General features: G+C 33.4%; 1 protein-coding gene and 2 non-coding genes across 9 annotated transcripts; 1 reads left to right on the forward strand and 2 right to left on the reverse strand.

Annotated features, from left to right (window-relative positions):
- The first annotated feature begins 5,305 nt into the window (after nt 1-5,305).
- Nucleotides 5,306-9,284, forward strand: LOC148550149 (uncharacterized). 7 transcript variants are annotated; one of them, XM_088492804.1, is made up of 6 exons: nt 5,306-5,523; nt 7,055-7,727; nt 7,855-8,155; nt 8,225-8,334; nt 8,413-8,480; nt 9,057-9,284. In XM_088492804.1, exons 2-5 carry the CDS (start codon nt 7,069-7,071, stop codon nt 8,462-8,464), a joined length of 1,122 nt encoding a protein of 373 aa, XP_088348930.1. In that variant the 5' UTR covers nt 5,306-5,523; nt 7,055-7,068; the 3' UTR covers nt 8,465-8,480; nt 9,057-9,284. The 7 variants fall into 7 exon arrangements, with proteins under 7 accessions (XP_088348930.1, XP_088348928.1, XP_088348929.1 ...); XM_088492802.1 differs by lacking the exon at nt 5,306-5,523 and adding an exon at nt 5,546-6,511; XM_088492803.1 differs by lacking the exon at nt 5,306-5,523 and adding an exon at nt 5,546-6,111.
- A 2,481-nt stretch (nt 9,285-11,765) lies between these two features.
- LOC148550150 (small nucleolar RNA R71) lies at nt 11,766-11,869 on the reverse strand. The gene has a single exon (XR_015892820.1). It is a non-coding gene; the product is annotated as a small nucleolar RNA R71 (small nucleolar RNA).
- Nucleotides 11,870-16,329: 4,460 nt separating this feature from the next.
- Nucleotides 16,330-16,436, reverse strand: LOC148550151 (small nucleolar RNA R71). The gene has a single exon (XR_015892503.1). It is a non-coding gene; the product is annotated as a small nucleolar RNA R71 (small nucleolar RNA).
- Nucleotides 16,437-16,834: the final 398 nt, after the last annotated feature.

The following is a 16,834-nucleotide window of genomic DNA, read 5'->3' on the forward strand; positions in this document are numbered from 1 at the left end:
AGGATATGGCAGCCGAACCTAACAACAATAATGCAAGGAGGATGCTTGGTGATTATACTACACCTACTTTCAAATTTGATGGAAGAAGCATCTCAATCCCTGCCATTGGAGCAAACAATTTTGAGCTGAAGCCTCAACTAGTTGCTCTAATGCAACAAAACTGCAAGTTTCATGGACGTCCATTAGAAGATCCCTATCAGTTTTTAACTGAGTTCTTGCAGATCTGTGAGACTGTTAAGACTAATGGAGTAGATCCTGAAGTCTACAGGCTCATGCTTTTTCCTTTTGCTGTAAGAGACAGAGCTAGAACATGGTTGGACTCACAACCTAAAGATAGCCTAGACTCATGGGATAAGCTGGTCGCGGCCTTCTTGGATAAGTTCTTTCCTCCTCAAAAGCTGAGCAAGCTTAGAGTGGATGTTCAGACCTTCAAACAAAAAGAAGGTGAATCCCTCTATGAAGCTTGGGAAAGATACAAACAGATGACCAAAAGGTGTCCTTCTGACATGCTTTCAGAGTGGACCATTCTGGATATATTCTATTATGGTCTATCTGAATTCTCCAAGATGTCACTGGACCATTCTGCAGGTGGATCCATTCACCTGAAGAAAACGCCTGCAGAAGCTCAAGAACTTATTGACATAGTTGCAAATAATCAATTCATGTACACTTCTGAGAGGAATTCCGTGAATAATGGGACGCCTCAGAGGAAGGGAGTTCTTGAAATTGATGCTCTGAATGCCATATTGGCTTAGAACAAAATGTTGACTCAGCAAGTCAACATGATTTCTCGAAGTCTGAATGAATGGCAAAATGCATCCAACAGTACTAAAGAGGCATCTTCTGAAGAAGAAGCCTATGATCCTGAGAACCCTGCAATGGCAGAGGTAAATTACATGGGTGAACCTTATGGAAACACCTATAATTCATCATGGAGAAACCATCCAAATTTCTCATGGAAGGATCAACAAAAGCCTCAACAAGGCTTTAATAATGATGGAAGAAACAGGTTCGGCAATAGCAAGCCTTTTCCATCATCTTCTCAGCAACAGACAGAGAATTCTGAGTAGAGCCCCTCTAGCTTAGCAAATATAGTCTCTGGTCTGTCTAAGGCCACTTTAAGTTTTATGAGTGAAACAAGGTCCTCCATTAGAAATTTGGAGGCACAAGTGGGCCAGCTGAGTAAGAAAATCACTGAAACTCCTCCTAGTACTCTCCCAAGCAATACAGAAGAGAATCCAAAAAGAGAGTGCAAGGCCATTGATATTGTCAATATGGCCGAATCCAAGGAAGAAGAGGAGGACGTGACCATAATAATTTTCATTTTGCTGCTTTAGGAGATAAACCTCATATTCTTTCTTTCTCAACTACAACTAACGATCTTTTTTTCAATACTAAGTTAAATTGTGAACCTTTAATATAATCAGTATTAGAGAAGTTCACTTGGAAATATGCTATTCTTTTCCATCTTTAAATGGAAATGATTGAATTATCAGCCTCAATTTTAAATCATTCCATATTGTGGACATATGGAGTTTATATATGAATTATGTGAGAAATGCTGCTATAGTTATATCATTTTGTTTAGGATGCCATCTAATTAATAATATATTTTCTTTTTTGGTGTTCATTATTTTTGTTTTTTATTTATTTGTTTTAAAAATACAGTTGATGCTTAAAATTATTATAATGACACAAATATGCATGTGTATAGTCAAAAACGCATATTGCAGTTGGAAATTCAAAAATAAAACAAAGAATCAACAAAAATTTAAGACTGCAATAGAGTAAATCGATGACAAATATCCTGGGTCAATTTCACCCTGTTGTCAAGTGCCAACTTATGGGAAGCATAAGGTGTTATTATTATTATTTATTATTATTATTATTATTATTATTATTATTATTATTATTAATTGAAAGAAAAGAAATTAAAGAATTTTGTTGAAAAAAATTAATTGAATTTAAAAATATTTTTTCTATTCAGTATCTCTATGTTTCATTTTTGTGGAAAAAGGAATTTATTATTCTCAAGTCACATAATATTTTTTTATCTACACCCTTTAATAAAAATGCTCTTATTAGTACCTATTTATTATTGCATAATTTTGACATACGTATGAAATAATGTGAATTAAAGTTGACTTTAATATTTTCATTCATTTGTTTGCTTTGATGCAATTATTTGGTAAAAAAAAGCTTAGATTTAGGAGGATGTCCATTTTTCTTCAAAAGAGGTTAGTGTTACATTTATTTTCTACTTTTATAATATTAGTTTAATTAACCAAATTAATTGAGAAGGTAATTTTTTCTTTTTTTTTAAAGCTATTATTTTTCTTTTTATTCTCCATGATATACACCAAATATTAAAAGGCATAACATATTATATGGTGGATTTAATTAGTAAAAAGCATAGAAAATAATAGTATTTTTAGAAATCAGGAGATAAAAATAGAAGAAATTCTTAAGGAGGTTCATCATTACAGAAGAATTTGGGAGAGATTCAGATTTAAAAAGAAATGGACATTAAGTATGTATGCCGCAGGGTCGGTGTGTAGTGATTAGAAGATTTTGAGGCTGCAAATCCGTGATTGTTTGTTTGCAGGATCTTAATTCAATGCTCGGGTTGTTATCTGTTGTATGGATAGTTTGTCTAGAACAACTGATGTAACTATTTTTTTTGTTGTTCTCTTAGTTTAGGTTATCTTTTTGTATCAATTTGTCGTTGGATGTATTTTGTGGAACTAATTTTACTAACTGCCTTTTAGTTTTGGTAAATTAAACATATAAAAAAAAAGCAAGAAAATAATTTGAAAGCATATATTTGTGTTAAGATATGTAATAAGAGACCGTGTTCTTAGATACAAACATTTGTATTTGTCTTCTGCTTTTAATTGTTATCCATTTGTTATTTTTTATAGTCTACTTCTCATCTCATTTACTTAATAGATAACGATTTGAATTATGATTATTTGGCATCTTGGCTAGCTAAAGGTAGCCAATCAAAATAATAAATCTGCATTTGATGCTAACTGCCAGCAAAAGTACACCAATAAACATTTTGTGTAAATGACAACTCTGTTAATTTTATTTAATTAAAGAGTTTTTTATCTTAAAAAAAATATACGTAAATTTGTAAAATTGTACCATATTGTGCAAGTTATTAAAGAAAATAGTTTTATGATAGTGTTTTTATTTTTCGATATGGTTTTTATTTCAACTTTTAAATGCAAATTGAATTGAAATTTAATTATTAGAAATAATTCTTTTCTTTTGAGTTGGTATTTATATTTATTTAATATTTCATTCTCTAATTACTTTGCAGAGAGGTCAATAAACTTATGCAACAATTCATATGTAAAAGTATTTTAAGATAGACAACACATGTTGGTATAAATGTAATTTTAGAAAATCAATTATGATTAAAAAATTTATTGTCATATAATTTGTGTTGGAATATTTTTTTATAGGACATTGAAAAAGTAAATATTTTTAAATAATGTTATTTAAAATCACAATGAAGTGTAATTTATTAATAGGATATAATATATATATATATATATATATATATATATATATATATATTATTACCTTTTTAAATTTATTTTTTACAATAAGATGATATATTTAAAAAATATAATTTATAATTTTTCAGATTTTAAGAATATTTAGTGTTAAAGTTTTGTGTGTAAGTGACAATATTGATATCATATTTAACTTATGTACAAGAATATGCCTAAATAACAAAGATCATTCAGATTGGATTTAAGTTTACGATAATTAAATAGAATATATTAATGCATAATAATAATAATGTCTAATTCATCTAAAAAATAAGAAAAATTCAACGAAACGGATTTTAACAAATATTTTTTTAAAAATGTTTTTTAGTCTAAACAACATTTAATCAAATAATTTTTAATATAAATATTTTATTTAAGATGGTACAAATTGTAAAAGTTTTTTCGATGTAGTATAAATTAATTTTCAAAGATAGAATTTTAAGATTTTATTTATAAAAGAAATAACTACTCGTTTAGGTTGGTAAAATAAATAATTAAATGTCATTTAACTCACAATATACTTATGAAATAATTGTAACTCATGAATACGAAAAATTTGTAACAAATTTATATATATATAATAAGTTAAATTTAAATGTTAATAAAAATTATGAATTATCAAATAGGCAGAGACTCGAAGAACATATAAAGATTGAATCGCATTAAAATTATTTGCTTTTCGCTGCTCCACTATTTTTTTTATAGTTATTAGTCTTTTTTGTTGTTAATAATATAATCCTTCTTATATAATAAAAAAAATGATATTTGATCTCATATCTAATTGTTTATTGTTTTTAACTTTTTTAATTTTAAGATTTGTGTATGTGATGACGATGATTTATATTATTACTATTAAAATAGGTAGTGTTTTTATTTTTCTATTTTTAGATATTATATAAAAATCCTCTACTGAATAATTAAACAAATAAATAAAATTTACTATCTTATTTATTATCATGACAAATAATAGATTAAATATTTTTTTATTTTATTCAAATTTTTGATGATAAAAGACATATTACAATGAAAGATATGATATACTTAAAAATAATAATTATTAATATTAATAAATAAGTATCAATAAATTTTATAAAGGAATAGTATTTAGTCTGGGCATAGCCCGAATTTTATACTAATATATCTAAACAGATATCAACTTTAGAAAAATGAAATTTTAATTATATATCGTTGGATTTAGCATGGGATTATTTGATAGTAAATTTTTTTTTATTTAAAAAACCTAAATTCATCAAATAAATTTTTTGTTGGTGTCGGAACCAATTTTTTCCGTTAAAATAAACAACTCGCACACACTCCCTTTAAAAAAAAAAAAAAACCAATACCCCAAGCACTACACTTAGATTTATTGGATTTGTTGCTAAAATATCAATATTAAACTCAAAACTTTTGACAGATAAGCAATAAGCAATAACTCGTACAAAAGAAAGAATTAATTACATTTTTCGTATAATCTCATCTCTTCTTCTATTATGGATAGACTAATTTTTTTTCAATGATTTTGAATTTGTTTTATTTAAAATTTTTTTAATAATATTTATATATTAGTGGTCGATCAATTGAATTACAAAATTTTTCATAAAAATAATATTTTTTAAAATTCAATACTAGTTTTTTTTTTCAATTGCAAAATCTGTAGTTGTTTAATAAATAAACAGTTTCTAAAAAGATTTCCTAATAATAATAAAAAGAGATTTTCTTTGTCGGATAATATCCGACAGTAACTAGCGTTTTTCCTGTAGTATCAACGCCGCAAGCTGGCTCACGCACTCCTCAAAGACGCAGCCTCGAGCCTTCCACCCTCGTCGTCGCCGCTGGTGGTTCGCCTCTTGTTCGTGTCTGCCTCTGCTTGCCTCTTGTTTGTCCTGACCTCTGTTCCCCTCTTGTTTGTCGTCTGCCTCTGCTCGCGTCTAGTTCGCCGTCACGATTTGCCTCTAATAAGGTGATGTGCAGTAGATTATTAGCTCATTGTTTATTCTGTGAAATTTTGTAGAATATTTTTAAAGTTCTGACGTCATTAATATCTCAGTCCCAATACTCCTTACCAAACGCTACCTTAAGAAATTGAATATGGGTCCTATTAGAATAGGTTGTGGCCGCAAAGAGATAGACATTTGCATTCGGAAAGGGAACCATAGCAGCTGATAAAGGTAGCTGGTGGAGAAGAGCTGGGCTAAGAGCTGGGGCCTTAACAAAAAAGCTGCTGGAGCGACGAGTGTGACATTTGGCTTCCCCGAGAATAACCCTGTGAAAGGCACTCCGCGGGAATGGGGTAATATCACTACTTTCAGAGATGGGAGTGAGAGTTGGGATGAGCTTTGTAGCGATGTGGGGAGTCATGCCCCTCCTTTGAATGCCTTGGACCCAATTCAATCGGTCCTTCAAGTTTACCCTTTTAGTCGCCCTCTGACCCTTCAAGAGTCACATCATCTCATCGAACTCCGTCTTTAACGTATTCATCCTTTCCTCCAAGGCAGCGCTAAAAAGAAAGCTCACAAAGCTTCAAGAACAAGGGCTCTGGTGCCAAATTGTAAGAAACCAAACATAGAAACTAGAAGGAGTAGTATAATAGTGTTATTCACCCTGATGAGTCTAGATCTCAGCAACAATCCAACAGAAATAGGGCCCTATAGGCTATAGCAACCCCACTCTCCAAGCCAATTCCCAAATTCAGCTCGCCTTTCCTTTCCTACCCTTACACCCCTCTTTCCCCGATAGCAATTACACGCGCTATGCACACACCCACAGGTTAGCATGGCATTCCCCTTCTCTCAATGTCTCCCCAAGACCCAAGTTATCAATACTCGAGGACCCACTCAATTTTTCCAAATTTTCCACTCTCTGATTCTTCTTAATTCCAAAATTGTCCCTGAACCTTTTGCGCCTATATATCCACTACACTGTAGGGTATTTATCTGTGTTTTAAAATGGTGGGTACAACAGCGCCATGGCGATATGGCCTTGAGGATTTTGTTCGTTCCTTTCTTTTTGTGTTCTTTTTTTCAATTTACATAGGTTCATTATGTCTACTTCAAGACAACCAATATTTTTTTGTTGAGTTTTTAGTATTTGACTGTGCCATAATTGGCATTTAAGTTCTATGTCTAATATTTTTTGGTGTGTTATGACTTGATGTTATGTTTATTTGTTAAATTTGCTGAATTAATTGCATGTCTTGTCAGTAGATAATTGCTTATATTAATTAGATTTTATAATTTATTACATGTGCAGTTTTTCTTCTTTTTTGTGCATACATGTATTTTTTAGGCCATCTGCCATTTCCTGCAATGCAATACGCCATAATCCGGCATATTTTGGCTCTCAGTGATGACTCGCCATCAACAATAAAAAACTATGATTTATCATCGAAGCTATTAGATGCTTGTTTGCGAAGTAGTTAAGTTACAAATTAAAAAATTGCTTGAGTCTTAATGATTATAATTTTCTTTTGATGTCATGTTTTTTTAACTTAGGTAGAAAGCACGCCATGTCTTTAACACTTGAAAATGGTGACTTTTATTACAATTACGAGCAAGGGTCTAGTGATACCACATTAGGAGAAAGTGGATTTTCAGATCTGCCTTCCTTTCTTCCATACCGGGTGACGGTCCGTCAATTTTCTGAAAACAATGACCATGATAAATTAAGGCGTTGGTTTGAAAGACAACTAGAATGTACTATTTACGACAAGAATATTTTCTTGAGAATGAATTTCCTAGATTCCTCACAAAAAAGGATCATTTCAGATTGCTACGAATTGAATTTAGCTTCTTGGCTAAAGACCAAATCAATTCTGAAGGATAATTGGGATGCAAGTAGTTGGTGGAAAACAATCAAAGAAGATTTCATGTTGATCTTTAAACCTATTTTTGAAGGTTTAAAGAAATTGCATCTCCAGAGACAATATCATGGGAATTTAACTTTGACATATGGCATCAAAGTTAAAAAGTGCGATACACAAGTATGTGGTATTCTCACCGATATGGTGGAGCAAGATGGACGTGCTGATTTGGATAGGATGCTATCTACTGATGTCCAAATGTTGCAGCTCATCATAGAGCAAGTTGTGAAATTCCCAAACCAACAATATTGTATACCTGCAGAGGTTGACGAGTTATGCTTCCGTCAACTCGAGCTCCATACGAGGTATTTTCTTTTTTTTTCCTCTAATAAGTTTAAATGATGTGATACGTGTTTAGGAGGGCATTTTCGTTCCTTCGTTCTTAATTCCTTATTATGAGAGAAACCTTAACTTGAAATAACTTCCATGTAGGCAATACGCCCTAAGAATCGAATGGGCTCTGGATCCGGTTCTCTTCTGGAATGTAAACAGAAGAATAAACTTTTTGGAAGCACTCCAATGGCTGTTTTATCCTCACGGACAAACACCGAATGACGAGATTATACTTTGTTCTCAATTTCGGAAATGGGATTATAATCATAACGATGCATGTTTAACTGAAGTCTACAAGAAGAGCATACGCAGCAAAGCTAAGATTTTTGACGACGACTATAGTGTACTCACATTCTATCGGAACTGCATCCAGCATGGAAACTTTAATAAATGGAAAGAGGTAATTAAAATTTTGAATATGTTTCTCTATGATAGGTTACTTTTTTCATATTGATTAATTCTTTTGCAGGCGAATTCTCCTGAAGAACTTCACGAGACATTTATGAGATATTATAATCTTTTACTTCCAAGTATAGAGACCATGAATGCTATTTTAGCGCTTGAAAATCCCTCTGGAAGGTTAGTAATCTAAATGCTGTTCAATTTGTACTTCTCTCTTTTTTTTTTTTTTTGCTTATTTTAATTATTATTTTTCAGGATGAAAGTCTTAGTGTGGTCATTAGCATATCAAATCGACTTAGTCACATAGAGGATATGTGAAAAAGGTTAGATTCATGTCTACTTGTGTGTTTAGTTTTGCTAATTGATGAGCTACTTCTCCATTTCATAAAGACAAGAATGCATTTGTTCACTCTAGTATTCATTGATCTGATTTATTATAATTGCAACATAAAAAAATATCATCTATATCCGCCTGAAATTATACTACCAAGATTGAGCTTACTGTAGAAAGAATCACTGGATATGGAGTGAAAGGTCAGTGGTCCCATTTTAATTATAAAATGCATGGAAACATTTATCCAAGTTGTATCAATAAATGCCTAAGTCTTTCCATCTCAACTCTACAAATGCAACTAACAGAGTTATTTTTAAGGCTGATGAAATGAAATCTGAAACAAAAGTTGCAATAACATTAACGTAAACCTTGGTGCAATTATGCCGTAATAGCTTTCAAGTGATCAATCTGTCATGGACATAGTATTATTTGACATTAGAGTAGCCATGATTTTTGTTGTTTTAATTTCTAAATAAACAAAACGAAGTGACCAACTATTTGAGTTCGTAATTCTGAAATTTCCATAACTTTCCTTTAAATTTGTGTCTCCTGCGAACTTATGCAGATTTATGCAAATGTGCTTGCCGAAGAAGTTGTTGCAAAGGAAAATCCAAGAGGATTTTTAAAAGAAAAACCTTAGAATTTCTAGTTTGTTCTTGGGAATCTCATCTGGGACAAGTTCCAAAAACCAAACTCCAATTAAGATCTGCAGAGTGCCTAGTACTTTATTATTAATTTGCACTTAGTGACCTGTTTTGAAGTTTTAATAGCAGTGAACTCCTTTAATTTTTAAGCAGATTGTGTTTATTATTTCATGAACAATCGTTTCTGAATTTTAAATTACGAGTTTATATTTATTGTTGTTATTATTTGGATTAGAAATTAAATTAAAATATTAATCAATCAGTACTCGGGTTGATAATGTTAACATAAAAGCAGCCAATAATGGATGAATGCTGTGATAGAAAGTTGACAATGGTGATTATTATAGGATATTATAATTGTAATTAGAAAAATGATATTGCCACTCCTATTTTTAGTGATGTCATTTCACACATGATGCCACATGATTTTTTTGCATTGTATATTTGTATAAATTTATATAAAAAAGAATGATATTATCAAAATAAAAGTCATAATATTCATTCTCTAATCATTATTCTTTTAGTTTCTGTACAAAAATTAAACTTATTTTATTTTCCCTATGATTTAACTCTTCTTTTGAATTTAGAGACATTTTGGCCAACAATCAATTTGAAAAGCTACTAATTTGCATTATTACATATGAGTTGGCAGCTTGCCATAGAAAAATGTTAGGAAATAATACTTTTAGCATAAAAAAATGGATTTTCTAGTATTAATTTAAATATGTAAAATATAAATAGGAAAAAATGTTAATCATTCCAGCATCTCTGGTATTTACTTTATAGTCTCTACTATATTCTTCGTTAATATGTTATCTTCTTTCTTCTATGTGTACATTCATGATGAATATATTAGCAAGTAGCAACCCAAATTACAATAGGAAATCTATTCTATAAAGAAACGCACACAATCAAAATATGTTCTTAATGTTCATCATGATCTTCAAAGTGTTCTTGGTGTTCATCTTGATATTCAAAGTGTATGCATTATTTATTTTGATCTTAAATTTTTATGCATTGTTTCATTTTGTTGTTTTTCTCTCTCCTCATTAAAAATTCAAAAGTAAAAAAAAAAAAATATCGTTTCCTTATTCTTTTCAAAATTTTCGAAATTTTGAGTTGACTTGGTCAAAAATTTTTAAAATTTAGTTGTTTCCTGTTAGTCAAGTCAAAATTTCAATTTAAAAACTTTATCTTTTCAAATCTTTTTCAAAAACAATTCTTTTTCATTTTTTTTTATGATTTTCGAATTTCATTCTTAAAATTTTTCAAAATCTTTTTCATTTTTCTTTTAATATTTTCGAAAATTTTAAAACTAATTTTTCAAAAATCTTTTTCTTATTTTTATTTCATATTTTCGAAAACTTTACTAACAATTAATGTTTTGATTCAAAAATTTCAAGTTTGTTACTTTCTTGTTAAGAAAGGTTCAATCTTTAAGTTCTAGAATCATATCTTTTAGTTTCTTGTTAGTCAAGTCATCAACTTTAATTTTAAAAGCAAATCCTTTTAATTTCTTTTTCAATTCTTTTTCAAAATAAGTTTCAATCATATCTTTTTAAAATTTTAATTTCAAAATCTTTTTCTAACTTCTTATTTTTTCAAAATTTATTTTCAAATCTTTTTCAACTAACTACTTGACTTGTTTGTTTTAATTTTAAAAAGTTTACTATTTCTTATCTTTTTCAAAACCACCTAACTACTTTTCCACTTCTCATTTTCGAAAATCACTAACCACTTTTTTAAAAATCTTTTTAATTAACTAATTGTTTTAGTTTTTAATTTTCTTATATTTCTTTTTCAAATTTTCGAAACTAACTTAATAAACAAAATAAAAACAAAAATATTTTCCCTTTTTTTCTTCTATTATTCGAATTCTCTCTCTCTCCTCTCTCTTTCTATTTATTTCATTTATTTACTAACACTTCTCTTCTCATAATTCGAACCCCCCTCTCTCTGTGTTCGAATTCTTCTTCTTCTTTCTTCATTCTTATTCTTTTATTCATCTACTCACATAAAGGAATCTCTATACTGTGACATAGAGGATTCCTCTTCTTTTCTTTTCTCTTCTTTTTCGTATGAGCAGGAACAGGAATAAAGACGTTCTTGTTGAAGTTGATCCTGAACCTGAAAGGACTCTAAAGAAGAAGCTAAGAGAAAACAAAGCACAACACTCCGAAGAGGACCTAACACAAATTTTCGAAAAAGAAGCAGAGAAAACAGACATGGCAGCCGAACCTGTCAACAATGGTGGAGATGCAAGGAAGATGCTTGGTGACTTTACTGCACTAACTTCCAACTTCTATGGAAGAAGCATCTCAATTCCTGCAATTGGAGCAAACAACTTTGAGCTTAAGCCTCAATTAGTTTCTCTAATGCAGCAGAATTGCAAGTTTCATGGACTTCCATTGGAAGATCCTCATCAGTTCTTAGCTGAATTCTTGCAAATCTGTGACACTGTTAAGACCAATGGGGTTGATCCCGAGGTCTACAAACTTATGCTTTTCCCCTTTGCTGTAAGAGACAGAGCTAGGATATGGTTGGACTCACAACCTAGGGAAAGCCTGAACTCTTGGAAAAAGTTGGTCAATGCTTTCTTGGCCAAATTCTTTCCACCTCAAAAGATGAGCAAGCTCAGAGTGGAAGTCCAAACCTTCAGACAGAAGGAAGGTGAATCCTTCTATGAAGCTTGGGAAAGATACAAGCAATTGATCAGAAGGTGTCCTTCTGACATGCTTTCAGAATGGAGCATCTTATGTATATTCTATGATGGTCTGTCTGAATTGTCCAAGATGTCATTGGACCGCTCTGCTGGTGGATCTCTTCATCTGAAGAAAACCCCTACAGAAGCCCAGGAACTCATTGAGATGGTTGCAAATAACCAATTCATGTACACTTCTGAAAGAAATCCTGTGAATAATGGGATGACTCAAAAGAAAAGAGTTCTTGAGATTGATACTCTGAATGCCATATTGGCTCAGAACAAAATATTGACTCAACAAGTCAATATGATTTCTCAGAATCTAACTGGATTGCAAGCTGCATCCGGCAATACTAAAGAAGCCTCATCTGAAGGAGAAAATTATAACCCTGAGAATCCTGCAATGGAAGAGGTGAATTACATGGGAGAATTGATGACAAGTCATTATATGCCTACTTTTCAAGCTAATTTCACTTGTTTCATTAGTTTTTATGCACTTTCTTACATTGTAAGTTAGTAATTTGGAGTGGAATTGCATGGTTTATTTGAATCAATCAACCACCCTTTAATTGGCATAAAATCATGAGGTTTAAGCTTGAATTAATTGAATTTTATATGAATTTTAAACCTTGTGAATTTGTTGATACTTTGATAGGTTGTTTTGATTACTTGTAGGTGAAGAAATTGAAGAAATAAAGAAAAGCATGGCCTAAGGAATGAAAAGCGTAGCAACACTCAAGAACAAGAGCCCAAAGCTCTTGCCAAGAGCGCTACATTAAAGACAAAGGAAATCGGAAAGCCAAAGCTAGGCTCTCTACCAAGAACCGAGCACTACACTTGAAGGGGAGACAAGGCAAAATTTTCAAAGCTAGGCTCTTGCCCAAGAGCTTTATCGGGCTCTCCTGGGAGGAAATTCAAGGAAAATGTGTCTGTGAGCGTCCAGCCTATGGCATCTTTGTGTTGTTTCAGCACTTGGATAAGTTCTTCTTCTTGCTGCTCGCTCAAGCTTGAGTTGATGATCACAGGGTAAGTGTTGTTCTCACCCAAATATGCATATTTCAAGCTTGGAGGTAGGGTCTTCAGCTCCAGTTTAGGTATCTCTCTTTGATTACTGTCCTTGTGGTTTGTCATGATTGAACTCTCCATGGTTTCTTGTGGTAGTTCTCCATGTGGTATTTGTTGTTCCAATTCCATAGTTCCCCCACATTGCTCTTCTTCCAAAACCCCTTGAACTATCTGTTCTATGGTGTCCACCATCATACATTCTCCTATTGATTCCTTGGGGTAGCTCATTGCCTTGAAGACATTGAAGACCATCTTCTCCTTATGTAATCTCAAGACTAGTTCCCCTTTTTGCACATCAATAATGGCTCCAGCAGTAGCTAAGAATGGCCTTCCTAGGATGATTGAAGTGTTAGCTTCTTCTTCTATATCCATCACAACAAAGTCAGCTGGGAAAATGAATTCCCCCACCTTTATTAATAAGTCCTCCACTACTCCATGTGGGAACTTGAATGTTCTGTCAGCCAGTTGGAGTGCCATTCTTGTTGGTTTGGCTTCCTCAATCCTCATTCTCCTCATCATGTTCAAGGACATGAGATTGATGCTAGCTTCCAAGTCGCACAGGGCCTTCTCAATGTTGATGTCCCCTATGATGCAGGGGATTTGAAAACTCCCTGGGTCTTTCATTTTCTGGGGGAGTTTCTTTTGTATGATAGCACTACACTCCTCTGTTAGCACAACAGTTTCTTTTTCTCTCCAGTTTCTTTTTCTTATCATGAGTTCCTTCAAGAATTTGGCGTAGAGGGGCATTTGTTCCAACGCTTCAGCAAATGGTATATTGATTTGGAGCTTTTTGAAGATCTCCAAGAATCTGAAAAACTGGCTATCCTTCCCATCCTTCCTTAACCTTTGTGGATATGGTGCCTTTGCCACGTAAGGCTTCAAGACTGGCTTTGGTGAGGATGGACTAGGATTGTCTTCTTTCTTCTTACTTTCAGGCTTTTCTGCAGCCTCTTCTTCGTGGTTCTCCTGGCTTGGGGTTGCCTCTTCTACCACCTTTCCACTCCTAAGTGTGAAGAGGCCAACACCCTCCTTGCAGGTTGGGCATTGTTGCTCACTCCCTCTTCACACACCTCAGCCTCCATGACTTGCAAAAAGCACAAACAAACCAAATGAAACATGGACATTCTAATGCTAGAATGTTGTTAGAGGGTTAGGTGACACAATGTGTCAAACAGTTAATGTGCTTAGTAAAAATAAAAAGAAAAAGCTTAATCTAGACCACCAGCTTACTTAATCATTGTCAATCAATTTCAATCTCCGGCAACGGCGCCAAAAACTTGATGTGTGGAAAACGATCCAACACAAAACTCACCGGTAAGTGCACCGGGTCGCATCAAGTAATAATACTCACGGGAGTGAGGTCGATCCCACAGGGATTGAAGGATTGAGCAATTTTAGTTTAGTGGTTGATTTAGTCAAGCAAACAGAAGTTGATTTAAGTGATTTGTGTCTGTCAAGAATTAAATTGCATGAAATTTAAAAGGAAAGGGGGAATTGACAAGAATTTAAAGTGCATAATAAGTAAATGGGCTGAATCTTAAAGAACAAGTAAAGTAAATAGCAGAAACTTAGAACGCAAGAAATGTAAATTGTAGAAGCTTAGAGTGCAAGAAAGGTAAATTGCTTGAATCGTAAATGGGTCAGGGAGCAGGGATTGCAGAAATTAAACAAGGAAAAGTAAATTGCAACAAGCAGAGGAGTAAAAGATGAATTGAGTTGAAGTAGATCTCAAACAGAAAAGTAAATCAGCTTGAAGAAGCATTCAGCAAATGAACTAAAGAGAAAATGCATATCTCAGGGGTCAAGAGACTAGAAAACCAAGTCTAGATCTCACTGCCTTCTTTGATCTAATTCAAAAATCAATTGCATGAGAATTAAAGATCAAACAGTAGAAGAAGTAAACTCAAATCTCAATTTCTCAAATGGTGCAGTAAAATGAAAACAGAGAGAGATCTCAAGGTGAGATTGAGACAAAATTTCCTCAATTTTCAACACCCAAGACTCAAGCAAAGTATGTAGAAAAGAAAACAAGAAAACCCAGAGGAAGAGAATTCAATCTCCTTCCCAATTCTCCAGAAAACTCTAAATCTCAATAGCAACAATGAAAAATCAAAGTGAGCTCTCCACCAAAAGTCCAGTGAAAAATTCTAAAGAAAAGCTCCCCTCTGTAAGTCAAGTAAAAATTCTAAAAGAAAAGCTCTCCTAAAACTTAAATACTAAGCTATTTATACACTCTCTTCTAATGATCATTAAGCCTTGAATTTGGGCCTTTGGCCTTGATGGAATTGGGTTGAAGATAGTCTCTGTTGATTGCTTTTGGTCTTGAGAAGAAATCCGTTTGTACTTTGGACTTTGGGATCATTCACGTTTGAGTCAACGTTTGAGGCAAACGTTGACTCAAACGTCTTCGTGTGATGGCATTATGCAGAACGGGTGGTTGCTGTCACTCACGTTTAAGTTTACGTTTGAGGTCAAACGTGAGCTCAAGCGTGATCCTCCCCAAGGCAATCATCAGCTAACATTTGACCTCACGTTTGAGGAAAACGTTGGCGCAAACGTGGCTCCTCCTCCAGGGTATTCTTAAGCCAACGTTTGACCTCACGTTTGAGGCAAACGTTGGCGCAAACGTTGAGCTCCTCCAGGGTGGCTGTACTGTCATTCACGTTTGAGGCAAACATGAACTCAAACGTGATCTTCTCAATGCTGCCTTTATTTCCATTCCTGCCATCCCCTTTCTTCAACCTTCCTCCATGCCTTTTGTTCACCTATCATCAATCAACAAATGTATCAAAGCTATGCTAAAATTATGAGACTTCTTCTTATCCTTGACATATAAGCAATTATAGCATAAAACCTCATGAAAATACATCAATTCACTCATGGTTGACTGAATCCAAGTACACATGAATTTTTACCCAAATGGCTTACTTGTAACTCAAGAAAGTGCATAAAACCCAATGAAAACAAAGAAATAGACTAGTAAAACTAGGCTAAGATGCCATGGCATCAAGGTGAACAATCATGCCAGAGGAGGTGCAGCCAACCCTGCTGGACAAGAGAGGAGAGTTCTAGGATCTTACATCAATCCAAACCTAGGAAACTGTGGTAGCAGCATTCAAAAGCCAACCATCCATGTTAACAATTTTGAATTAAAGCCACAGCTTATCACACTGGTTCAAAACAATTATTCTTTTGGAGGAAGTGCCCAGGAAGATCCTAATCAGCATCTCACTACATTCTTAAGGATCTGTGACACAGTAAAGTCAAATGGAGTTCACCCTGATGCCTATAGGTTGCTTTTGTTCCCCTTCTCCCTAAGGGAGAAAGCATCCAAGTGGCTAGAATCATTTCCGAAGGAGAGCCTCACAACTTGGGAAGATGTAGTCAACAAATTCTTGGCAAGGTTCTATCCTCCACAAAGAGTCAATAGGCTGAGAGCAGAGGTTCAGACATTCAGACAGCAGGATGGTGAAACCTTATATGAAGCTTGGGAGAGATTCAAAGATTTGACAAGGAAATGCTCCCCTGATATGTTCAATGAATGGGTACAATTGCATATCTTTTATGAAGGACTGTCATATGAATCCAAGAAAGCTATAGACCACTCTTCTGGAGGCTCCCTTAACAAGAAGAAGACCATTGAAGAAGCCATTGATGTCATAGAAATAGTGGTTGACAATGAGTATTTTTATACCTCTGAGAGAAGCAACAACAGAGGAGTCATGGAGCTGAACAACATGGATGTAATTTTGGCTCAGAACAAGTTGATTGCCAAGCAATTGACGGATCTCACAAAGAAGATGGAGGCAAGCCAAGTAGCAGCAATCCATACCCAATCATCAGCACAAGAAGAGTCAAATACAGAGGAAGAAGTAGTCAACTACATTGAAAATTCTGCAAGACAAGAGCATGACCCTTATTCCAAGACCTACA

This window comes from Arachis ipaensis, chromosome B7 (genome assembly GCF_059453495.1).
Source record: "Arachis ipaensis isolate K30076 ecotype BB chromosome B7, ASM5945349v1, whole genome shotgun sequence".
NCBI classification, from domain to species: Eukaryota; Viridiplantae; Streptophyta; class Magnoliopsida; order Fabales; family Fabaceae; genus Arachis; species Arachis ipaensis.

What these genes read in the sequence shown, in the direction of transcription:
- LOC148550149 (XM_088492801.1), top strand. Translation starts at nt 7,033, where the DNA reads ATGTCATGTTTTTTTAACTTAGGTAGAAAGCACGCCATGTCTTTAACA. An exon ending in CAACTCGAGCTCCATACGAG is followed by an intron (nt 7,728 to 7,854) that starts GTATTTTCTTTT and finishes ACTTCCATGTAG; the next exon opens with GCAATACGCCCTAAGAATCG. An exon ending in CTTGAAAATCCCTCTGGAAG is followed by an intron (nt 8,335 to 8,412) that starts GTTAGTAATCTA and finishes ATTATTTTTCAG; the next exon opens with GATGAAAGTCTTAGTGTGGT.